General features: G+C 36.5%; 1 protein-coding gene across 4 annotated transcripts in view; it reads left to right on the top strand.

Moving 5' to 3' along the window:
- Positions 1 to 26,039, top strand: part of ACAP2 (ArfGAP with coiled-coil, ankyrin repeat and PH domains 2) — a 65,449-nt gene that overhangs the window by 28,141 nt on the left and 11,269 nt on the right. The window contains exons 8-20 of one of the 4 annotated variants that reach the window (XM_080604883.1): positions 897 to 992; positions 4,622 to 4,696; positions 11,101 to 11,213; positions 15,011 to 15,031; positions 18,196 to 18,247; positions 19,595 to 19,695; positions 20,878 to 20,983; positions 21,407 to 21,615; positions 21,831 to 21,900; positions 22,837 to 22,931; positions 24,389 to 24,576; positions 24,910 to 25,014; positions 25,387 to 25,479. In XM_080604883.1, coding sequence (XP_080461009.1) covers positions 897 to 992; positions 4,622 to 4,696; positions 11,101 to 11,213; positions 15,011 to 15,031; positions 18,196 to 18,247; positions 19,595 to 19,695; positions 20,878 to 20,983; positions 21,407 to 21,615; positions 21,831 to 21,900; positions 22,837 to 22,931; positions 24,389 to 24,576; positions 24,910 to 25,014; positions 25,387 to 25,479 — 1,324 coding nt within the window. The remainder of the gene's footprint in view (positions 1 to 896; positions 993 to 4,621; positions 4,697 to 11,100; positions 11,214 to 15,010; positions 15,032 to 18,195; positions 18,248 to 19,594; positions 19,696 to 20,877; positions 20,984 to 21,406; positions 21,616 to 21,830; positions 21,901 to 22,836; positions 22,932 to 24,388; positions 24,577 to 24,909; positions 25,015 to 25,386; positions 25,480 to 26,039) is intronic. The other 3 variants (XM_080604884.1, XM_080604885.1, XM_080604886.1) reach the window with 3 other exon arrangements.

The raw sequence follows: 26,039 nt of genomic DNA, 5'->3' as shown, positions 1-26,039 counted from the left end.
AAACGTTACTAGTACAGTTGGCACTTTGTGATGATCAGCCTGGCTTTTACTATAATGTGGCTTAGATATTTAGCTGGTTTTTGGCAATCATTATGGTTCAGATATGAGCACTTAACAAAAAAAGCAGTGAAAACCTTAATAAAGTGTTTCACAGTTAAAATCGAACTTTGCCAAGAATTCTATTTATGCCTGTTGTACTCGTTTATAAACTATAAGTACGTGTAGTCTGCTCTAAGATGGTTTCAGCTCTTTCTACAAAAATGGTGTTTTTGTATAAATAGCTTAGTCAGCTAGTACATGATATGCTTTAGTATGCCGTTTGCGAAATAGATAACCAGATTAAGTGGTGCTTTTCTTTCAAAGGTCTAAAGTTGTATTTTATTTAAATGCTATTTAAAGATAGCAAAAACTTCAGTTGAATTGCAGCTTTATAGCTGCTTGCCATTGTGCTTTGCATCTTCCCAACTTGTTTCCTTTTTTAACACTGGACGTTCTTCTCAGCTGTGCTCATGGAAGTTATGGTTATGGATCATTAATATGTTCTGTAGTCTCTATTGTACATGTCCTAATTAAACAGGAGTTAACACAAGTTTTTTAGATTACAGGAATTAGAAGTAATTTTCTGCCCTTAACTAGCTTTTATTTGTTAATGGGGTTAATCCTATAACTCATTGCTGAGATTTTTGGCATGGTTCTTAGCTGCCTTTGCCTTGCATGTTTATTTACAACACAGGAAGCTGCACAAGATATTGATGTAAAGCTGCAAGATGACGACATACCAGAAAATAACCATGGAATTTGTTTTGCCCTTTTTTGTTTGGTTTATTCGTGTGGATTAGTTAAAGAACATATCTGAAATACCTAGCTATTTTTAATACCTACTTCTTTTCTTCCAGATGTTATCATTTATGTACGCCCATTTGGCATTTTTCCACCAAGGCTATGACCTTTTCAGTGAGCTTGGGCCCTATATGAAAGATCTTGGTGCACAGGTAAGAAATTACTTTACAGATTCATAACTAGATACTGAAATGGAAGAAAATGTGTATATATCAGATACGTTGCAGATTCCTTCAACAGAAAGGAAATGAGTGTGATAAAGGCAAAGTGTTAAAATACTGGTTTGAATTAAACTTGTTAGTCAGTTGTCTTTTTACTAGAATTAATACTGCATTTAGGATCTACATACCTAATCGTAGCCATGTGATGCCACTTGAGGTACTCTGTGGTATTTAGGGCACTGGGTTTTCTTTTATTTCAAAAAAAATCGTATATGTGCCGCATCTTACATATTTAACAAGAAAAAAGTAATATTTGTTTCCTTCAATTTGTATATGTTATATACGGTATAAATTGTTTGATATGTAAAAATTAAAGTTGATGTTAGCAATTTAAAGTTGGACCGTAAAACACAAGTCTGATTTTAGTAATTAGTCCAAAACTGAGTTCAGACTCTAAAAATCCTTCTTGCCCTGTTCTGTTCTCTAAAAACACATAATTGCAACTTCTGGGTTTTCAGTGAAGGACTCATCAAAACATGGCATGTACTGTGGCCAACTGCACACAAGAGACAGAGAAAATAGTTATGCAAAATAGGTTAGGAACAGAGTGTCTTCAGTTGAAGATCTGTCTGTGGTGTAGGGAGAAGGCTCAGCAGTGTCTCTTGACTTGCTTTCAGAGCAAGCGAGTGTAGCTGGAAATATTTGTACCATTTTTTTTGCCTCAGTCTGAAGACTTGCAACAACTACACTGATGTAACACCCTCTGTTTCCACTCCACAACCTGATCTACAAAACAAAGCCAACCCAAATTCTGAGTGTCAATCCATATATGAAAGCAAATAAATGACAGCAAACAGATATATTTGCTTTTATCTCAAGTAGATACGTTGTTGAATGTCTATGAATTTACATTGTTCTGGCCTGGTTTGAAACAGTTCCTAGTTCTGGCTGCATATTTCTGCCCCATTGCTGTTGTCATCTGTGCCTCTCAACCTGCTTGTGTGGTTGTGCAGTGAAGCAGACGGAGGACTGCAGAAAATTACTACTTAGACATTTGATTGTTGGAGTTACTCTTCTGATGGATTAGTTCCCTAATCTGGTTACTATGGGTCTTTATAATTATAATTACTTGTATAGATGCCTGTCAGGGAAGCATATGCTTTTGTGTGTACATGTATGTGTGGCAAAGTAAATGATGGAGCTGAAAGGAGGATGCTTGAGCTGGCATCTCCATCAAGAAGGGAAGAGGCTGTTCAGCCGCAGCCCTTGTGTTTGGTGTACTAATAGCAATTGAAATGTTCAGGTGCGTGTGACTGCTTGTAGCTGGCCATGTGCCTTCACATCCATCCACTTGGAGTTGTCATTGTTGAACTGCAGTGTTGTGAGGGTATAGAATGGTTTTTTGTATCCCCTCATAGGAGGGGATGTGGAAAGGAGATGACAACTGGGTAGTTGGTAGTGGTATTTGCTACCAGATAAAGACTACCTGAGTTAGGATCACAAGATTATTTTTGAATGGCTGGTCATCCATTTGCTTCACCTGGTAAGGAGTGTTGTGTAATACTCATTTTGGTGCAGGTGTCATAGCAACTGAAGGAGCTAAATTTAGAAAAATCCAAAGCTGAGTGTTTGAAATATATTGACAGTGGAGCAAAGACAGAGTGAAAGCTCTGAAGTTGTACAACTTGTTGAATTATTTTCGTGTAGCAGACCTTAGCTTTTAAGTAATGGGTAGTTTTTCTTACAGAAGCAGACTTGTAAAAAGCTCACTAAAGTTTAACAGTTGATGATTTTGCAGGTTGTATTGGTTGAGGTTTCCGCCTTTGTGACGGGTTAGATAGAAGGTATGTTGGGACAGGCATTTGTTAGATTTTTCTGAAAATACTATGAACTGCTTTTGTTAGTGAATTCTCACTTACAGGTAAATGTTGTGTATGATCCTAATGACGAGGTTTAACTACACATGAAATATTAAAACTAGAGTGGTCTTAGGTAGTACAACTGTATTTTTTTTTTGTGTGTGTGTGTGTTTCCAAAATATCTGGTTCACATGACGAAATAGAATTGAGCAACTTTGCTTTCTGCATGTTTTAAGTCAGGCTGGTATTACCTGTCAATGAGGTCATTGAAGGGGAATCATTAATGTCACACAAGTATAATACTTGTCCCAACCCCGTGCCATGGGCAGGGATGCCACCCACTAGATCAAGTTGCCATGAACACGTGGAAGACTGACAGTGCTCATGTAGCCATTTGGGCTAAACAAGCCAGACAGAAAAAGCTGCAGGAAATTAACAGAGCATGGAATTGGAACCACCAGATGGCTGGGAGCTCTGGGTCTCTAATTGTTGGGCTGTCTCATAGGGGGGTGTAAGAGCCAGTTAGCATCCCTTTTCCCCCTCTCATTTGTATCATTTCAAATGGGGGAAATGCAACACAGAGAAAGATGACCGAGTTGGCAGAGGTTTTCCTTTGTGGCTATAAGAGTGGGTGGAGATGATTATAATTTGTGTGTAAATTGGAGGTTCTGTTATTCGTATAGTGCTCTCTGCCACATGACTGACTTAGGCTGGAAAACCGGAGCTGCATGTTGTTCGTAGTCTCGTGGTTCTAGGTCTGGAGTAGAACAAGGTCTGCCTCACACGTGAGGTGAAGCTGTGGGCTGTACAGCTGTGTTAGGTAATGCAGTTGTGCCATTCTCCAGTAGGATGCCATGAGTGGGGATAATGGCACTTGTGCCTTACAGACTGGGTAAAGGAGGAGCTGATCTGATTCTGTAGTGTTTCATGTAACTACGAAGCTAGCTGCATCTGCTTCTCTATTTCACCATACTTCTTAGTTAAAAATCAGACTTTGTACAAACACACAGTCTAACAGGGTATCTTAATTCTTCTGCCTTTTATTCTCCCTATGGTATCAAAAAGAAAAAAATGGGTGATATTATAGACATGGATGTGCAAATTTTTGGTAGCATCCCTACAAAGTCTGTGATAAGAAAGATAACTTTAATCAAATCCTCTCTATTGTGACAGTCTGTTTGCAAAATCAGATTATTATTTCTGAAACTGGAAGCAGTTGGGTCGTATCGAAGTTCCCAAGCAATCCTGCTCAAATATTGCTGGTGACTTGATTGAAACCATCAATGCAAAAGCCTGGTTGGGGCAATTCCCTCCTTTTTCTGGAGGGGGAAAAATCACACATTTGCTCTTCCTAGTTTTTGCTGCTAATGCCAGCACTGCTGCATAGGCCAGTCAGCCAGCAAGAGCAGCTAAAGCATGAGTCATTCTCTTCAGAGACTGAGCACCAATGCGGTATAGAAGTCGCATATGCTTGGCACCATGCTGTTCTTTGAAACATTCCTCCTAAGGCTTACAAGAAACGTACACCTTTCATAGAGGTTAATTCAGGATGGTAGTGCAGTGCTTTAAACAAGGCTTCAGTGGTTATTAAAGGTAAACACTTTGTGACCAGAGAAGTGATTTATTTTTTTTTACTATGCAAATAAAGCAAGTCATGCAATGTCTAGACATAATGTGTTCTTTTTTTGTCAGCATTATGAAATCTACAGAGCCAAATTTCTTTTGAAATCTAAAGATCCAATTTTCTGTTTCTCTTTACAGCTGGATCAGTTGGCTGTAGATGCTGCAAAGGAGAAGAGAGATATGGAGCAAAAGCACTCCACTATTCAACAAAAGGTACTTGAGAGAATGTAAAGGGTAGACTGCACACACATTTTCCTGTCTCTCGCATCTCTCCCCAGCAGTGCATCTCTGCATCGGAACTGTGAACGATGTTATCTTTAGTACAGACAATTAGACTTGGACATTATTAAGCATAGGGTGGGATTGCAGATAATCATTTTTATATTGCAGAACAGGGTATTATGTTCATTTCTGACTGAAATGTAAATAGAACAGTAGATTTATATGGGGTTCCCTAAACGTTTCATTCCAATCCAAGATAGGATTGGAATTAGTATAGTTGTAAAAGTTGCTATCTTTTCCTTCTGTATACCTGTAGGAGAGATGCATATATACGCTGCACAGTCATACAGTCTGATGTATCACTTTCTACCCAGACGGTGCCAAATGAGTACAGCACTTTGTAGAGTGTGGCAGCACCTATTGCTTATAAAGAGCCAAAGTAAACTTTTGTAATGGCTGTATAATGTATGGTCTCCAACTTTATGCTAGTATGAAAGTGATAAGATTAAGTTGCTGTTTTGGACAGATTTGTATGTACAATACTTCTTATTTTTGCTTATTGAGAAAAATGTAGATAATTCACGTTGGGGGGGGAATAACTTCTGTTGTTTGGATGTTTCATAAGCTCTAGATAAGTATTAATTTTGCAGGTATAATGCTAGAAGTTAAAAATATTTCCACAGAACTCTCCGGTAGTGAGCTAATACTGCAGGTACTTTTGAAAGGGATTAGATACCAGTTTGAAGGTAATGGAATGCTTCTTACTCTCATTCAAATACATTCTGTATCTATTCAGGTGTCATACTTTTAAAAAAAAAAAAAAAAAAGTCTAATGTAATTGAAATCTGAGTAAATTCAGGAATGAAAACATGCTAACATTTCAATTCAGGTATCATTAGTAGGAATCAATATTAAGGGGAAATGGGAAAGAACTCAGGTTAATGTTTGTGTTCAAATTTGAATTTGTTTTGGCTCAATAGGGCTAGTTCTAGGAGTGGGCAGTAGGTGGGGGTTTTGCTGTTAGAGAACAGCAGTACTTGGTGAAAGAAGTTAGTTGTGGGCAATTATGTTTAACTGGCTGTAGAAGTAATAACTTGTTACCACGAATTATGGTCATTGCTGTTGCCAATGATGATCACTTTTTTTCTTCAAATGCTGCCTAAGGCTGCTTTACAGGTAAACTGTTTCTAATAGTATTAATAGCTATTGAAACTACTAAGCTGTGTGAGACTTGATAAGGTGTATCTGGTGTGTGTGTGTGTATATATATAAATTCTCTTGGTTTCTTGTACAAACAGCAATCATAATGAGATTATTGATATATTCTGTATTTCAATTGAATGACTACTTTATGCTGTTGCAAAAATACAATCAGCATATTCAGGTTGTATTGTATGTTGTTTTCTAAAGTTCTGTGTTTCAAGTGCTAAATGTTGTCTCTTGTCCGTGTCAGTCAAGTTACTAATGTGTTTTGTGATGATAATGCCTAGAATACAGCTAGGCTTTGGAGGGCATGCTTTTTGGAAATTCCTTTCAGCGCTCCTCAAATCTTTTTTTTTTTTTGGTTTGTTATTCAAACCATACTGTCTGGTTGTTTTTTGTCTCTTCCTACTTACTTTTCCCAGCCTTGCCACCAAGTTCAGAATCTTGAACTGCTGTAGACCTTGGATATTGTTCTTTACAACATTTTGTCATCCAGTCAACCTGACCAGGATGGCAGCCTTGTTTTCCGTTCTCTTCTCATGCTTTTTCATGTTTCTTTCTATTGGCTGCCCCTTAAGCATATGTTCCCAAATCTTCCAGTGCCAAATCCTTACATGTTTTATAGCTACTGAAACTTACGCTTCTTGAGTTGAATATTCCATGGAGTATTTATGCATTTAATGTACTGAAGTTTTAATCTGATGCTTCAGAATGATGCCTTTTCTTCATTGTGTGGATAAAGAGCAGTTCCTTTTCTGAAATCCATAGGTAAGTGCCCATGTGCACACACCTACCCACCTACTACCTGTGTTTGCATATATGTGCATATGCATGCAGAATAATTGCACTAATTAAATAACCCATCACACTTTTCTTTATAATCATCATCCTTTTTAATTAGACTGTTAGAGTGGCTAATGTAAAAGTCATGGAAGGGTTTGGTCACCACTATTACTTTGTTTTCTCGTTGAAGATAATTGGTGTCTGATTTCTGTTTTAATTCTTGTGCTCTATTTACTCAGCAACTGTGCAAGAGCTTTTTTTTTTTAGTGTAAGAAATGCTCTTTTTCTTTTCCTTGTTTTTCTGAAGCAACACATAGTATGGATTGATCTAGAAATGTCCTCGTTATAGGGATCTTTACCTTGTGTTTCATGAGCAGTTTGATGCAGCCTGTTACTCAAGTAACATGTTGAATTACAAAATTTAAAAAATGCTTGTAAGCAGCATTATGGCTTTTTTGTTTTTGTGATAGAGCTAACATTTTTTTCAATAAACAGGGAAATAATGCAGGAAAAACATTTGCTTGAAACTTGAAGTAGTTTTCGTTGTATTCAAATAACTATAATTTAAAAAACAAAACCCCTGTTTCTGAAAGACTGTTCAGGAAACAGCTGTAGTAAGAATGATTCAAAAGCTTTTTACATCTGGAGTAAACAAGGTAATAGGAAACCAGATGCTACCACAGTCATAAAGCAAGCATAAACCCAAACTGCTGTTGAGAAATAATGCAAATTCTTGTCACAAAAAAAGACACGTGCTAGTATTTCAAGGAACTTGTATGTTCAGTGATGACCTTGACTTTTTGCACTTTGTCTTGGACTGCAAACTGTGTGATTTGTGTGTTGCTGTTTTGAGCTCTTCCTCAAGGCGCTTTCAACTTCAGCTTAACCAACTCCTCTTCCAGTTTGCTTATCCTATGGGATGGGAATGGAATTTAAGCTGGGCTTTGCACAGTGAATGTCTTCTGTTGTGCTATGTACAGCTGGAGTAACGTTTCAGATTGTTCTTTTCTTTGGTATTCATTCTCTACCCTTTACTGCCCTTTTAAAATCTTTTTGTATTCTGCTTCTTTAAAGAAAGATAATGTCTTTGAATACAAATTCCAAGTTAGAATGTTGATACGCTCCCTGTGATTTACTGATCAAATGACTTGAATGGCTTTTATGCCATAGTAGTATTCTTCATATTGGAAGTGAATCTGCCCCTGAAAAGCAGGGTTTGTGATGTTTTGGTCACAAGAAAATTTGTAGAGAAACAAAAAGCATGCAAGCTATGAAATGACTTGGTGTATGTGATAAATTGGTAAGTTTCTATAGGAATGTGTTCACTGAAAGCTCTTGAGACTACTATACTGTGACCTACAGATTAATAGCAAATGTGGATTTTTTTCTATTACCATCTGATTTCCTATTCCTCGTGGACATTGTTTAAAAGAAAAAAAAGAAGGCATAAAAACACACTGTATATTTCACTTGTATAATTCCCTTCTGCATGTTTTTCTTCGAGTAGTCGGCCAACCTTCAAAAATTAATCAGAGTAGAAGCCATAGATGTTGATTACTTCAAATCTGAATGAAATGTGTAACATTTCACTACCATATAGCTTCCATAATACTAATTTAATTTCTTTAGCTAATTAGGTGAAGCATACTGTAGTTCTAACTGACTCCTAATTAGCAAATAAATGATATTTAAAACTTAGCCTTTATCAGCTGTGTGTTTGCTTAAAGAATATAAAATTCTGAGTCACTTAAAGTGACTGGTTTCATTAACATGTGATTCTCTTATGTGGGATACTGGAAAGATAAGGATGTATTTCTCTCTGGCCCTGATTATTTTTTGTGATTCATTAAACTTTTCCATGAGCCAAGATAAAAATAAATTAAATGTGACTGCTTTTCCCTATTCTTTAATTATGAAATAAGAGACTGTAAGATGAGACAGAGCTTATCTAGTTCCTTTTTCTGCTTTAATCCCTTTAATTATAATGAAGTTCAGTTCTATTCTTTTTTTCCTGACTACAACCTTCAGCGAAGCTTTATGGATTAAGCTTATGGAAGCTTTAACAACCCCCCTGCCCCCCCCAGCTGGTAGTCTATGCATAGTTAGGAAAATATCAAACTTTTGTCTGCATACTGTTGTGTCTTTATCTGCTCTGTAAAAGTGCAAATCGTTCAGGAAAGCAATTAAAAATAAAAACTAAACGCACTTCATGAAGAAGGCTTACTAGTTTGGACTACTTAGGCTGAGAGGGTTGTGAGATAAATGATCCAAAGGAGTTTTCCTGTGATACTTGTACGTGTCTTCAAAGCTTAAAGGAGCTTCATTGGAAAAGACAATTGCATTTTCTGCAGAAGTTTTCCAAACGTGAAGGAAAATGTGATTACGTGGTAGTTTGGATAGAAAAGACTGAGGGAGTGTATATTGTCTTACACTAGACAAGGAATTGCAGGCGACATTGAGGCAGGAAGATGCAAATCTTTAGCAGGTTTCATTATGTTTGGGAGCTGGTAAGTTCATTTCTGATTTGGGGGTTCAGGTGAGAGTAGACACCAGGATGTATAAGAAATCTGTGCTTTTGGGGGGAGGGGGTTCTTCTGTTCTTCTTATTTTGGGGGTATAAGAGAAAAAAAGAAAGGGCTATGAACGGTTTGAGAATGTTTGTATATGTTATAAGCTGTGTAATACTATGTAAAAAATGTACTGTGACATTTGGCTCTAAGATTATAATTGCCATACGTTTTACTACTTAGTCTACTCAACCTTTGCTGGACGTGTGGAGCAGTGTTAGCTTTCTAAAAATTGTAAAGCTGTTGTTAGCAGTTATTTGTTACTAGATTAAAAATAAACTTTGCTTTTACTAGTTCTAGCTTCATATTTTTGTTGCAGATTGTGAAGAAGAAAACATAACTAGGATGTTGTCATCTCTGCCAGCACCTTGATTTGCTTTAATTTAGGGATAACTTGGATAGCATTGTATTTATTTGTTGCTTGTCTTCTGATTTCTGATCTGGCTCACTTGTCTAGATGACAGAGCTTAAGAAAATGCTACAAGGCGGGCTGTATACAGTCCTCGGCACCAGGCTGCAGTTCATTTTAAATTTTGACGCAGTGCCCATTGCCACTTTTCTTCTACTTTATTCTTCCTCTTCTTTGAAATATCCACAAGATGATTTGCCATAGAGGTTGCAAATACCTGAGCAAGAAATATTCTTTGTGTGCAGATGGCTAGATTCTGGCTGCAGATCAGCAAGTTCAGTCTTAATGAAAGCAAGTCTGAATATGTGGAGGGCGGGGTGCAGCTGGAAATTGCTGGTGTCCTTTTCTTTCATCTGCTACAGAGATAAGTTTTGGAGATGCTTGCTTAAATCCCAAATCTATAGGACAGTATATACACTGGTAGCATTGTCTGTCTGTTGTTGGCAGTGCTCCACCACTTAAAGTTGGTGGGTTTTGTTCTCTGAATCTTTGACTTAGATGCTTTTATGTATTTTTCTCTGGAATGTAAAAAGGTTCTGTTGGACTTCATAGTCTCATACTATCAAGTGAAGACTATGCGAAGACTTGATAGTCTTCAAATACTCTGTGAATGTGAAGAATCACAATTTCTTCTCCCATTATTAAATTCCATTTGCGCAGAACTTGGGGGAGATATTGGAAGTTTAATGCATTTGAATGTCTACTTAATGCCTGTCCAGATAGGAAGGAGACGACTTGGACCTCTTTGAAAAACTCTCACAACACAAGAGAAATCCCACTCATGCTACTTATGCAAAGCTCAGGAAATATACCAAGACAAGGGCTTTTAATATAGGTGATAATTACCTACATAATAATGTATTTTAAATTTAATTTTTTAAATTTTTTTAAAAAAAAAATTAAAAAATTTTAAATTTTATTAAATGATAATTACAAAGTGCTCGTCATAGATTTTTAGTAGCTGTCAGCATTTATTATGTATTCACAATAAATGCTAGGTACTAATCAAATGGTAACACTTTATATGGTCATGTTTTTTTAACCTCAACATTTCCTAGAAGCTAAATTGTGTGAAAGATTAAACCTGTTCTCTAGGGTTTAGATAAGTGTGCACCTCTTCTTTGAAATGCAGCCGTTCTGATTCAGAGACAGTCCTTGTCTTCCCTTGTTCTTGTGCAGTCTTTGAAAAGACAGTAAAATAAATAATGCAGTCTTGCAGTTCCTGATCTCAAAATAAAAATAATCTCCTGTCTCTGATCTCCTAAAAATACTTTTTAAAGAAGTGTTGGGGCTGAGAGTCATAGCATGACTAGTGAATGTTGCAAGCAAAAGATTATTGCTCTAGTACTGTTCTTGACATTAATGTGGCCAATACTTGATCTTTCTAATTGAAACTACAATCTGTTTTTTCTTGTCTTGTTCCTTTGTACTAGGATTACTCCGGTGATGATACTAAACTAGAATATAATGTAGATGCAGCCAATGGTATTGTTATGGAAGGCTATCTATTTAAGCGAGCCAGCAATGCCTTCAAGACTTGGAACAGGTAATTACTCAGAATCTCTATTTATTGGCTTTATAAGATGCTGCTTGTTATGCCAAATTCTGGCCTGACTTATAACCTGTGCAACCCCCCGATTCCACAGTTCCAACAGAACCCTTGGACTGCTCTGTGAATTGATGCAGGGATGGCACTTCGTGGTTGCTTCTCTTTATTGTCTGTCCTAGTTGTTTGCAAGCCTTTTTCAAGAGCGTACTGAAGTCCTGTGTATAGAAGGCTTGCTTTATTGTGCACAGTTTGGCTCTGTGATGGCATTTTGGCTTTACTTTCTTGCTGAAACAGAGTAATTCTTATGATTGTATACAATATGTTGTGTAAATCTATATGCTGGGAAAATAAGCGTTAGGTGTCAATGTAAAATGAAGTTGTATGGCTATTGTAAGCAGGGAAATGTAGTGAAGGATTGAAGTACTGTTATTTCTCCTGAAAGCATGAAATCGTTATCCTTTACAATTCCTGTGCTGTGCAGTGACTTCTGCTGAGTAGTTTTCATGGTCCTGTTGGGAATTCAAAATATACTGTTAGTCTTGTCTCTTTAACAATGTTTATTTTACTATTGTTTAAATGTTTTTCTTTCTGAACAGGATTTCTTTTGCATTTCTAATAGTGTACACTTTTTTAATAGCGTACACTTTTTTCAAGGAAACATTACGTATTCTGGAGCATTTCCAATATAGTTGGGTACAGTCCTTGAATTTTAAAGTTAGTTTGTCTTGATATAGAGCTTGTCTTATACTCCACAATTTTTGCAGCATTGCATCTGTTTTACTGTTTTTTGTGTTCCAAAGGCCAGAATCTGTATTCAGATAAATGGTCCCTTCCAACCTCACTTCCAGTTCAATAATTCTTTGACCATCTTGGAACAGCACAAGTCCATAGCAAGTTGGGGTTGTTTCACCTAAATCCATAGACTGATGTTAAGGCTGTACTTCTGAGCAAGTAGCATGCAGCTCCTCTAAGGGGTTTTGCTTTGGACTACCTCTAGTCTGGTCCTGTGGTATGATTGTCTGTAATTGTAATGTACCTTCTGGGTTAGTTCTGTCTGAGTGCGTTTGGAGTTCTGTGAGGCATCAAAGAATGGTGAAGGGAGAAAACTGGTAGATATGACTGAAGAGCACTTTCCTGGTCAGAAGTAAAACGTTAGTGTAAACACGCTTTGAGAAGACTCCACGGTTGCAGGGCAGGAGGCTGGCCTTCACCGAATTTTCATCAGGCTCAAGGAGTCCTTTTTGCAAGGTGCTTTGCGGGGTTGACTGCGGCCTCTTGATAAGTGACTGAAGCCAAAACCCTAACTCTTGCTTTGGGTTCTTCTGTGTATTATAAAGGCTTTGCTCTGTGGGGAGGTAACAGAAGGAAGCAGGACAGCAGTGTTGGAAGGTAGCTGGTAATTCTCTTTCGACATGGCTTCATACCTACTATTACTATAACTGTATGGTTCTTTAAGATGATTGGGTATAGGCTTTGATTAAAACTAATGTGTCTGTTGAAAATTTAATATGGGCACAAAGGAAGTCGTAATTAAATCAAGATGTCCTGAAAGAAGGTCATAGTGGAAGTTTACGTGTTTCAAAGGTACTCAATCAAAACATTCAAACAATAAGTCATTTTAGAGAGCCAAGGTAAACAGCTCAGTAATGACTCAGGGCTAGCCTACTTCTCACATACAGTTAATACTTGCTGGTGTTGTGGTTTAACCCCATCAGGCACCAAGTACCACACAGCTGCTCACTTGCTCTTCCCAGGTGGGATGGGGGAGAGAATCAGAAACAACTGAAAACATCTGTGCTATCACCACTGTTTTCAGAAAAAATCCAAATGCAGCATCACACAAGCCTCTACAAAGAGAATTGACTCTATCCCTGGCAAAGCTGTGACAGACTGTAATTTTTTCTATTTCTCAAAACAGCGACAAACTAATTATCTAATTGTGATAGGCTAGATGGATGTGTCAGAATTAAGCAGTGGACAAGCCATCTATATCCATGGTTTAAAAACTGAATGAATCATTTTAATTTAGTACCTCATATATTCACAAACCATTACTAATTGTGAAACTTATTACTATTATATTACATCAAATAAGTGAGCTTAATGACGATAACTGTTATCTGAATCTAGCTTCATTTTTCATGTTTTATTAAAACCAGAAGTTTTTTTATCCTATTTTTATTTCTGAATCATTTGTAGTTGCTTGCTACATTGTAGGCACTGAAGTGGTCATTGCCTCTTTCCACTGCCCGTTTCCCCTGATGGAATGCTTTAATTCCATAGTATTGCAGTTCACCTGCGTGGAGATAATACTGGCTGAAGTTTGACATATAGTAGAGGCTAGAGCGTACTTCCAGCCAAAGAAAGGACTGTCATTGCTTTAAGCTGTTCTGTGCATAAAAACGTGCAGTGAAATACCGAAGGAGGAAACATGTAGAGAATGATGTATTTTGTATGAGGAATACAGAGCTGAAATCTGAGGCCCCCTGATACAGACAAGATACTTCCAGTGTTCTGGTCAGGTAGGTAGCTTGCTTCTTCGTTATATGCCCATCTTTGAGGGGAAAGTGAGGGATGGAAAATCAACCAGCTGAAACGAAACAAGAATAATTCATCTAGAAAGAAATACAGGAGTTACCTGATATTCTGAACCAACGTTGATGGCACTAATCTTGCTAACAGCTGATGGCAGTGCCAGTTGTAATACAGTAGGTTCTCTTTTCTTTCTGTTGGTGTCAGTTGGTATTTTGATGGTTCTAGGCCTTTCAAACTGCTCCTTTACAACAAAATTAGGAAAATGTGTCAAAAATCATTGCTTTTATCACCATTAGTGCATACTTGCCAGCATTAAAAACATGAGAAAAGGAAGTGGTGCGATGAATTTTGCCTGGCTTGGACACATCATTATGATTTTAGATAGCGTGATGCTTCTGTGTGCATGTCTTGGTATGTGAATCCATGGATACTGTGGTGGATTTTAGTGGGAAAAGTACAGTTGCTGTGGAGAAAAAAAACTTGAAACCATATAATGCAGACCTTTGAAGAAGGACAAAGCTGTTCTAATGTATCAAAACTTGTTTCCAGTCCAAATTAATTTCTTGCTAGGATGATATAGTTTCTTTTTCAGGCAGTTGGTAACTTGGTTCAATTGTCCAAAGACTTCAATTAATTTGGACATTTGCATCAAGTTTCCTAGTCTTGGGATATTTCTGTACTCTGCTGGCGTGACAAGCAAATGGTTACCAAGTAAACCACGAGAGCTAATTGTCATTTGATGGTGCTTCGTTTTGAAAGAGGTGGAGATTTTGGAACCTTTTTATACTGTAAATGTAAACTGTAAGTTTGTATTTCAGATGAGACACTTCATTGGAAAGAAAATTAAATCTTTATTAAGTCTTTAATGTAAAGTCTCACAGCAGTTGTTATGGAGACATTTTTGGTTGTATATTTATCTGTTGAAACGATATCTTATTGTACACAACTTTTCTGGATGTACAAGAAAACAAAATCAGTTGAATTTATTACGGAACAATAGTTAAAAACGTTTTGGTTCTTAGAAATTCAGATTAAAAAAAGGTGTGTGTGAATAAAATGTATGTGTGGGTAGAGAGCCTTTACCAAATGTAGTGTATTCTGCATAGGTTTTGGGTTGGTGCATTAGATGTTTTCCTTTTTAATTCTGCTGTATTTTCAGATCATGCTAATTCTTTGCTTATTTTGCTCATTTTGCATTTTTCATTCCTCTTCCTCCTTTCCTTTATGTTTTAATCCTCCCCCATTTTTTCACATGACAGGAAAAAGCCAGATCACATCAGGTACCAACCAGCTTCTTTTATACCTTCCCAGTGTTTCTTTGGCACGCAAAAGCTCTAAATTAACCCTGCATTTAATTTTGATTACTTGCGATGGATGTGAAGTGGCTCAGTCTAAGAAAATAACAGAAGGATTCTGCCTGGGATGCCAACACACCGGCTGCTCAATGCTTTCAAAAGAATTAGTAAGATTGAGCTGGTTTTAGCTGAAAAGGAATTAAAGCAAAGTTTATGCACTCAAACTTCTGAGCATATGAGATCAGTGTCTTGACTTTTTGTTTCCTTTGTACATTGGTGGGATTTTTCTCGCCAACTGCATTGGAAATAGAAATGTAACTTTTAAATGTTGTGCATTCTTAATCGCTGTTCTATTTGCATGCTTATGTCAGTGAAGAAAATGTTTTCCTTTTCAAAAATCAGTAAGCATGGTTAAATTATTATGTAAAATTCAAATGTTTTTGTTATTACTTCTCTCAGTTCTCAGAAATTTGAAATGCTTTTTAATGAATATTTTGTTGTTTCCTATTTAACAAATACTTTTTTGAATTATGTTAGTGTAAATGACAGAAAACGCGTAGTTTCTAAACCCAAACAACTGTATTTAAGTACTGCTATAAACTCAGTGGGGCAGTGCATGTTACTTTAAGATTGCCCAGTGTGTTTTCTTTCACCATGCTTCTCTCCTATTGTTTTGACAGAATGTCACATTCAAGGAAACTTTGATAACTTTTAGTATTACAGCTGTCTAAAGATGCATGAACATCAATTCTTAGCACAGGACATGGCTAAGTATACCCCATAGCAGCACCTCCAGTACCTGTGTTATAGCTCAAGTTTCCTGCCTGTTACTGCTATAAGCCCCAAGCACTCTGTTTCCTATGGTAGAGTTTAGGAACTATTCCAAATTTAGAGAATATCAAGTTTTTGGCCCAAATTAAATTGCTATGGCACTGGCATTTTGGAAGGGAGGCTGCCACTTCCATTTTTTAAGGAGTACAATAAAGTGTAATAGCATTATTTTCCATTGAAGTCTACTTCAAAAATGGGAGATATGTTATGCTGTGCTCTAAATTATTTATCATGTTCAGTAAAAGTTTCAGTAAAAAAAAGAAAAAGGAAAAGTGAAGAAGTAACACACACACACACATACACCAATGCTTTTTGGCTGAACTTGGCAACTTTTCTTAAACAGATTCCATTTCTCTAATGGAGGTGGGGGAAAAAAAGGCCTGGAATACTTTGAAAACTTCTAGATTAGACTTTAAAGATGACACAAACTTGTACAATTTGTTGTGCTCGTTTATATCTGCTATGAGAATGGAGCTGATTTTTACTTTAGTGGTTTGCTAAACATTTGGCTTTAGAACAAATGAAGTACGACATTAATGAAGTAAATCACACCAATCTCATTTTTAAAGATTAGCTCCATTGCGTGTTATCTTGGGGCAGGGCTACTTTTTTTTTTCCTCCATTGTAACTTAGGCACTGCTTTTCATGTTTTTATCTTTGGTATTAAGTTTCCATAAAATAAAAGACCAAACACCTTGGTTTATTTTCCTTTTCCAGTCTGCTTTTTTTTTTGGTTGAGTTACCTACTTAAATCTTGGCAATTACCTGCCTTATCTTGTATTAGAGGCTTAATTACTATATATGTTTTTTAAATAGATGGTAGAAAGGATACCTTTTAAATAGCAGTGACCAAAACTACTGTTGTTAATCAACTGAGAAGTTGTTTTTGCATAATTCTGCTCAATTATTTTAACCCAAAAAGATTACAGCTATTTTGACTTAAATCCAGTATTGAAAGAAGACTGTTGTTACTTTTAAATGAAATATATCTGCACAACATTTTAAAAGAATACTTATTAAAAGGTAGAATCTCATCTGTCTACTATGTACTAACTTTCCTAACAAATACTAGGTTTTCTGATTTGAATCTAACTTGTGTAATTTCTTTCCCTTTGTATTTTCTTAACAATGTGTGTGCTTCTTTTCATGAATGGCTTGTGGTGATTGAATAGTTATACGGAGCCCTCTTGTTACTAATTTTAGTGACCTGCAGCTTGATATTCACCAGTTTGTACTGCACCATATCATGTTCTCAGCGGTATTTTGTGTACTGTTGCCACTCAAACGAATTGGCAGTGCAGGAGAAAAAGTGATTTGCAGTACAAATAGGAAATTTCAGGTAACTGAGCCATTATGTTATGGTAAACACGGGTTCATGTTATAAGCTTGAACAAAATAAATATGTGCCAATCTCACCACAGGACTGAATTACTGTTTGCATTCCTGTATTTTTTGTCAGTTCAAAACCAGTGATTGATTAGCTTCTATTTTGCACATTCCCCAGAAAAGCTACAAGGGGATGGTTATATTTGCTTTTATTTTTTTAAACTTCCAGCAGTCAGAATAAAAGCAATTGTTCTGGGTCTGAGCTGGTCAGAATTTTTCCCAAAAGCTGAATGTTTTTTCTGTTCTCTTTCAATTGCATCCTATCTGAACAGGAGTTTTACAAGGGATGATACAGTTCAGATGATTTTTTCCTCAAGTGTTATCTTCTGGATTTTATAAGATGCCTTAATCTTTTTAATAGTTTCCTATAAACCGAAGGCTTAACTTAAGATCCTACTTAAAAGGTTCTATTGTTGTTTTATGTTTATATGCAATTTTTTATTTAAAATTTTAAGAAATGCCAGACATAGAGAAACTTGCATGGAATAGTAACAGTCTAGTGTTTTTTTTAATGCCTTGTTAAGTTATTTCTTCTACTGAAAATATTTAAGGAGTGAGTAGTTTGTATAGTTTGTTATTTAAACCATCTGAATTTGTGTTATCAAATCACTTAAAATTGTAGCTTGCTGCTAAAATACAGAAGTAAATGTTCTTTGAAATGAAGGTGTTGTGTACGATAGCTTTACTAATGTTGCCATAACACGAATGTATTTGTTTTAAGACTTGAATTATTTGAACCTTGCTTTCTGTTCTGTTTTGTCTCTGCTCTCCTTCTTTCGTAGTCTCATGAAATACTTGTCAAAACTGACTGGCATTATTTCTGTGAATTCTTTTTTTCTTACAGTCTCTCTGTAGACTGTATGCTAGCGTATTTCAGTCGCGTAAGTGTGAAACCAGTTACATACTGTTTGGATGTCTTTTTATTCAAATAGGCGCTGGTTCTCAATACAAAATAACCAACTTGTGTACCAGAAGAAATTTAAGGTAGGTATCAAAATTTGTCTTGGGATAGTTTGGTGCGGGTGATGTTATTTCTGACAAGGGGAAGTAAAAGCAGAGCGCTAGCAGGGACATCCTGTATGGTCTTGAACAACCTACTTTTCTAAATTAATTTCTTTCTTTGTAAAATGACATTAACACCTGAATTTACAGATTTTTGGACTCTCACACAGGGTCTTGTAATCATATACTTTAATGCATTTTTGATACCTTGTTACAGAGAAGACTTAACCAACAGCCTTGGAAGTTGTTGGTCCCAAAAGGCTTGTACACACTTGCTGGCAGACTAAATGCTCCGTGCTGTTCCCTGGGCTGTTCTGTTCAACTCCTTAAGGACTTGCTCTCTCCAGTTACTGGTCTTTCATATCCAATTTTGTGCTTGGAGAGAGAGGAAAATAAAAAGACATGAAAATATTTTTACAAAACAGTTGTGGATGCTACATACGTGCATCTAATACTAAACACGTAAGGCAATTCAGCAGTTGATGTCTGTCTTTTTGCCACTGGCAAAAAGTACCATTGTTATCACCGCTGTTGTATACAGCAGCAAGCGCAGCTCTGCCCAAGCCTAAAGCCAGCTTTTTCAATCAACCTTTGGGCCCGTATCCCTTTGATTTACTGTTCTAGAATCAATTTGTTGCCACAGGGCTGTAGCTGTTCTTGATGTTTGGAAAAAAACTAGCAGAGAACTGGGTGAAGAAGGAAAAAAAAAAAAGTGATTCAGTGTTACCAGATCAGGTTCAGAGCCTGCTGTTATCTGATGCTGTCAGATCAGGAGATAAGATCTTTGTTTTTGTGGTTGGTAAGGAAACAAATGGTTGAGTTTGTGTTCGCACATTTTAGGCAGTTTGTGTTTATAATTTCCCATTACATTTTGATATGTTTTTATATTACAAAAGGAACCTTTAAAATGCCATTAGCTTAGAATAGATGTCTTCTGACGTGAATCAAACTTTCAAAACCACTGCATCCCAGCTTCTGGATTTGTACCTGGCACTGAAAACAGCTTATTTTGGTGTAACCTTTCTGATTTCTTTGTAAGTTACATTCTGAGAAGAGACACAATTACCTTTGAGCTCCTTTGAGTGTTGTTAAGCTGTTGATTATTTGGTAATTAGATTGCAGATAAGAAGGCATAGTCAAAACTTTCACAAAATATAAACAAGCATGAAAATTGAAGTAAATATTTATTGACAAATATCTCTAATACCATTTATTAAAAAAAAATCTGTGGGAAAAAATCTGTAAAGCAAGAAAATGAAATGAGAAGTAATTTGAGAGTATTAGCAACTGTTTTGTTCATCTGTGACCCCTTTATTTTTTTTCTTTTAGGATAATCCCACGGTAGTTGTTGAAGACTTGAGGCTTTGCACAGTTAAACACTGTGAAGACATAGAAAGACGTTTCTGTTTTGAGGTGGTTTCTCCAACAAAGTAAGGAGAAGTGGTGGAGCACTTGTTTACTTAAAACATGAATAAATGAAATTACATTTAGTTGCTGTGAAACGCAAGATGAATATGTCTCTTGGGACAAACAGGGAAAATATCTGAACAATTCTGTTCTCTGAAACATTGGCTAAGAGTAAGTGGTGCTGTGAGAAGTATTCCTAGTATTTAGTTTACTTTTGGTATTAAAATAAACATGCGTTCTTGTGCTTTATGTAATAAATGGCTTGTGGTCATGGAGCTCTTGTGACTTAGTAGTAGAAAATGTGTAGTTCTACTCCACACAAGTAGTGTGGCTGGTAGTGTAGACAATAGTTCAGTTTCTCTAAATTTCTAATTGAGATAATGAGAAACAAACACAGAAAGAATTTTTGAGTCAGTAATGTTAAACTACATTTCAGAATGCACTAAATGAAACTACCAAATACAAGTATTTTGGGGTTCTGGCAACACAGTGCATTAGTTGTATTTTGGGAAAGTATGGCAGTTCCTGCTGCAGTAAGGGCAAGATGTTGTTTTTTTCATTAACAGCTTGAGTGTGGCCATATTTAAGTTTTTGATGCTGAGTCAAACTTATTTTAGGTTCTGGTGTATCTATACTTCCCAATCCTTATTTTTCTTCTGTTAATAGACAGCTGTCCTAATGCTTGCATCCTTGCCTGTGGTTCATTAAGTATTTTGTTCCTGCTTGCCTGTTCTTTTTCAGCCCTTAAGTGCTTGAAAAGCTGTATGCTTTGTGATTTGTTTCCTTTGGCTGTTAGTGTCAAAAGTAGTTCTTAGTCACAGTTTCAAAATCATTCTATCTTGGTGAATGAACTGTGTTTTCAAGGGCTGATAGCTGCATCTTGTGTAGGTAGTCATGGAGGTAAATTGTGCATAAGGATATAAACATGAAAAATTTGGAATTAATAAAAGGGAACAGCAAGTTAAGCTATTCTCCGGGTTACTTGAAGAGTCATATATTTTAGTATTTACCTATAAATAGTTTTGAAACAAGAAGTTTTGTGGTCAGCTGCATTGTTACCTGGAAAGAAATGGATACTAAGCAATGCACATTAAACAGTGTACTTGTGCTGATAGCAAGAGACTTTGTTCAATAAAATTCAGACTCATGGCAGTGTGGTTATAGCTGCTCGCTCAGTCTCTGAGTGCATATGTGATTCTTCGCAGAAGCTGCATGCTTCAGGCTGACTCAGAAAAGCTGCGGCAGGCGTGGATTAAGGCTGTTCAGACCAGTATTGCTACAGCATACAGAGAAAAAGGGGATGAATCTGAGGTGAGTTTAAAAATCAAGCAACACTTTTTGAATTTTGAGGATTAAAAATAGAACATCTTTTTTGTGAGAACTGGAAAAAAAAAATCCATTTGCTGTCTTTCAGTGTAAATGCAATGAAACTTTGATGGCAGTAATTGTCTAATCTGTCTTTCACTCCATCTTTCTAGTGGTACTTTGGCCTGTATGTTTTGATAAATTTTTTTGTAGTGGGATAAAAATTCATAGGATTATTGGATATAGGATAGCTGTTATACTTAGTTCTATACTTCTTCTAAAAAGGTTAAGAATTTCTTTTCAGTTCTGTGGCTTTCTTTGACTTTAAATGCACAAGCTTCTTCTCTAGGATTCTAGTGCACAGTCAGGATCTCGGTATTTGTAGGATCTTTTTCTTAAATTTTGTCTTTTATTTTGTTTCTTTTTTAGAAACAGGAAAAGAAACCATCCCCTTCTACTGGAAGCTTAGAAACTGGCAGCGAGACAAAAGAGAAATTGTTAAAGGGAGAAAGTGCTCTACAGCGAGTTCAGTGTATTCCTGGTAATGCTGCCTGTTGTGACTGTGGTTTGGCAGATCCTCGCTGGGCCAGTATCAACCTAGGAATCACGCTTTGTATTGAGTGCTCTGGGATACACAGGTTGGTTGGCTTTTCAGAAGTATATCTGACTTACACATTGACTTAATTATGAAGTGTGTTGTTTGCCTCTTAAAGTATGTATTAAAGCAAGATTAGAAACCCTTTTTGTAAACAGAGTGAAGGTAACTGGCTTTATTTGCATAAACCAATGGTAAAGCTATCTGAGGTAAGACACTGCATACAGTTACTAGTTAATTTTTTTTTTTCCTGTTTAGGAGCCTAGGAGTCCACTTCTCAAAAGTAAGATCTTTAACACTGGATTCATGGGAACCTGAACTGCTAAAGGTATGATAGTTTTTTGAAATGACAGTTTCTACTCAGATTGTTGTTCTACAGCCATGGCATCAGAATGTTCAATGCAGGAAAAACTTACATTTGTAACCAGTGTATGTCTTCTACTTTTGAGTAGAAAATGTTCATTATGGTGTGTTTTTTGTGTTTGTTTGTTTTTATTCACACTTTCTTATACAGCCTGCAGTAGTAGTAGTAATTTTTGATACGAACTTGCAAGCCAGAAAGCCTTATGCTACTTTCAGGTTCACAAATACCCTTTGAATAGTAGTTTAGTTCGTACTGTGGGGTGGGAGGAGGGAAGCAAACCAAACCAAACAAAAAAAAACACCCCACCTTTTTTCCTGTTCATGTAAATTAAAGCTGAATATTTTACCTGCTATCAGAAGCAAGAAATCTCTTTGTTGCCATCAGTAAGTTGGATTTCATGGGCTGAGCTCACCTAAAAATAGTATTTGCAGAATGCTTTGTCTTTGATCATATAGATGTAACTGATCATGGTTCAGCAAAAATGTATGTTAGACGAGTTGGAACAGAAATGAGGAAATCGTGTCTTGCCAGATAAGGATTGGGATAAGAATAACAGCAAAGCTGGTGGAAAAGAATGCCTTTGTTGATGAGGCCCACAAATGTCGTTCTAATTGCAGAAAAAAAGATTCTTCAATGACAGATTCATTTTCATAATCCCCTTTCAGAAGGGAGTAGTACTTTACAATCATAACTGTATTTTTGTTATCTTATTCTGAATTTGCTTCCTTTATTCACTGATTGTTTCATTGTCATGAAATAAACCCATGCTTACTTTTGGAAGTGGACTTACAAAACTCAGTGAAAACACTGAGTTGGGAAAATAGGCTGAGTGAGGTAAAAACAACTAAATAAGTAGATAAAGCCTTTTGTAACTCTATTTGAATTTATTTTGCTTCATAGCTTATGTGTGAATTGGGAAATGATGTCATAAATAGAATATATGAAGCAAAGTTGGAGAAAGTGGGAGTAAAGAAGCCACAACCTGGAAGCCAAAGGTAGTAATATACCTAGATTTCATTTGTTCGTTATAGTCATAAATGACATTAAATTGAACAATTTGCATCATTATTTAATATAAATGCAAATGATTTTTTTCTTCTTAGTACCTGATTTATTACTTCTTCTTTTGTACCACTGCCTTTCTGGGGTATGCACCTTTATGGCTTTCAAATACTGCATGATTATCTTTTGGGCCAATGTATTCCTCTAGTGATTAAAGGTTTTTGCTTGTATAAGCTAGCAGTCTGTTCTTACATTGTGTTCGTGTTACCTGCTTGTGCCTCTTCCCATTCCAGTTTTATCATTCACCCGTCTGCTTCTCTAAAATGGGCCTGCCTTTCTCCTCACATGTTTTTGAGTCCACCTGACCTGGGGTCAGGTCAAGTTAAAGTTATCTTAATTTCCGTTCTAGCTTCAGCTCTCCAGCCTCTGTGGATTTTGGCTGGTGCCATTGCGATGCTTCTCCTCTTGGTTTACCTTGTATATGCCGCTGCTCATTTCACTTGCCGCTATCTATACTTCATTAAGTTTGACTTTTGCTCCCAGATCCCCAGAATGCTCTTTTCGTTGTTCCTACATTGCACACAAGCTCTATTTTACAACATCCTTTTAATGACTATACACCTGTCTGCTGTTCGTTTGATGTTAATTTGTTTGAAGGTAGTTTCCTAAGGTTTTGTTTTATTTTAAAGGATACGTTTTTTAAAACATTTTTATTAGCTTTCTAGTTCTGTGCTGCTTGCTGTCAAACAGTTTCATGCTATTGAAAAGCATGATTTATAAAGTGCTAGCAATTTGGAGACAATGATAACGTGTCTGTAACTGTAGGACATTTGCTAGATATTACTTCTAGTTGTAACTGTTTTTCAGTGATTTCAATAATAGTACTTCTATAACCGCTTTCTTCATTGTGTCAGAATTGGTATGTGCCATTTGATGATAACCTTAGGTTTCAAGAAAACATATCTCAGCATTCATTATGCATCTGGTGATTGTACCTACCTGGGGTTTTGATTATTGTTCTCTTACGCAGTCTTGATGTTCCTTTAACAAATGTTTTTACTGAAGAATCTAAATATATGCTATATTAATTAGTTATTAAAGGGTTAGTACCAACAGATAACGTAGTGAATAACGTTTTTCTTCCACATACTGCTTTCTAGAGTCTCTACCTTAAAGAAAATGTACCTATATGAATATAACACTTTATTTTAACATTTAATTCTTAACTTTTCCTAAGCTGCTTTCGTTTGAGGCTTATGCAAAATTTAATTAAGAACCCAGAGAGAGTTGGACAGTATGCCCTTCATCTTTCTGAAAATGTCATGTGTGTCCTATGTGCAATGCCGGATTGCAGTTTGATTACTGGCTGTAGTATGAAATTGATGTCCTTATAACATAGGAAAACAATAAAATATCCGCTTACTAACTCCTAACATTTTGTATATGACAGGCAGGAGAAAGAGGCGTACATCAGAGCAAAATATGTGGAAAGAAAGTTTGTAGAAAAGCAGCCTGTAGCAGCTGTATCTCCGCTTGAATCTGGAACAAAAGTTTTTCCTCAAAGTCAGGAAGAGAAGAGGCACAGTGCCCCTGAAAAATCTCTTTTGGCAGGGGAACAAGGTGTGGCATCCCCAAAAGGTATCTATACACCTCTCTCCTGAGCTATGTTATGCATGTTATTTTTAAAGGAACTCTTTGTATTTACTGATTTCCTGCCTCATGCAGGGAAATCAAATCCTTCTTCTAATGGGTCATATCCTAGTTCAGAAGTGTAAGGGAGAAAAGGCTTGTTGAGTAGTGTGCACTTTTCAGATGGGAAGAGTTTGTGGAGTGGGGGTTCTTACCATTCAGAAACATATTAACCACCTTCTTTCCTCCGTATTTCCATCCTTAATTTTTCCGATAACGTTCTTTCCTACCCTATCCCTTCCTTACTGCCTGCTTTGTGCTTTGCTAACTTGCATGTCCCAGCGGTTGCTGTAAGTAGCGACGAGGCGAGGCGGGAGTCTCTGTTCTGTCCTGATGAACTAGATTCACTCTTCTCCTACTTTGATACCTCTTCAAAACTACGTAGTAGTAAGTACTACAGCTATGGCGTGTTCAGTATTTGCACTAGTGACCCATTGTGTGTTGTGGCCATCTCCCTGCTTTTAATCCATTGTCTCCAGGCTACTGCGTTGCTTTGTGTTTACATGAAATAATTAAAGCTTTTTTACTTATCCTGATCTTCTAACTTTCTAATAATCTTTCACACTATTGTTATAAATGTTATGGTTGAAATATATGACTTAAGATTTTTTTTAAATAATGAATAATTACTGGTCATTGGGAGGGGAAAAAAATAAAAATGAATTCAGGACCAAGTATAAGAGCTTGCTTTATTATCATGTCTGTGAAAAGCAGGTAACTTACGGTCTGCATAGTAATTCCCATTTCTCCCCCAAACAGTAAGAAGCAGTGACAGTGGGATCCAGCAGAGTGCTGATGACAGCAGAGAACACCTTGCCTCTACTATATCAGCTAACAGTTTGTATGAACCAGGTGCTCTAGGCTTCGTACTTCAAGATGAAGACTTAATCTTTTTTTTTTTGCTAGCATGTTCATGTCAAAAGGATTAGTACTTGATGATAACGTTCACCTCTCTTCTATTCTGGTGTTCTGAAATGTTTTAACAAGGGTAGGAATTGGCTGAGTGACCTTTCTCTCCTCCAGACTTGGTATGGAGAATGACGTAGAATCCTCCTAAATAAGTTCAGAGAACTTTTGTAGTCAGATGATATTGAGCCAAAACTTAATTTTTTAGCAAATGAAGCAGTGCTTTATTTTAATATAGAAGTGCCTCCAGAGAAATGTATAATAATTTCATAAATGGTTAAAGATCTGGAGAAAGAATTCCTGTTAAGTCACAGACAAAAAGCATTGCATGTTACTTGAATGTCTTGCTTAATTTTTCAGTTTTCTATTTACAATCAACTGACCATGCCCTTAAACATTACTCCTCTTTATTCAAACTTGATAAAGTGATAAAATTATGTACTATTATTATTGTCCTGGGCTGACAGATATATGGACTATGGCTTGTCAAAATATCCAGAACAATT

This window comes from Anser brachyrhynchus (assembly GCF_964034855.1).
Source record: "Anser brachyrhynchus genome assembly, chromosome: 9".
Classification (NCBI taxonomy): domain Eukaryota; kingdom Metazoa; phylum Chordata; class Aves; order Anseriformes; family Anatidae; genus Anser; species Anser brachyrhynchus.
The sequence above is the reverse complement of the archived record's forward strand: the minus strand, read 5'-3'. Positions and strand labels throughout refer to the sequence as shown.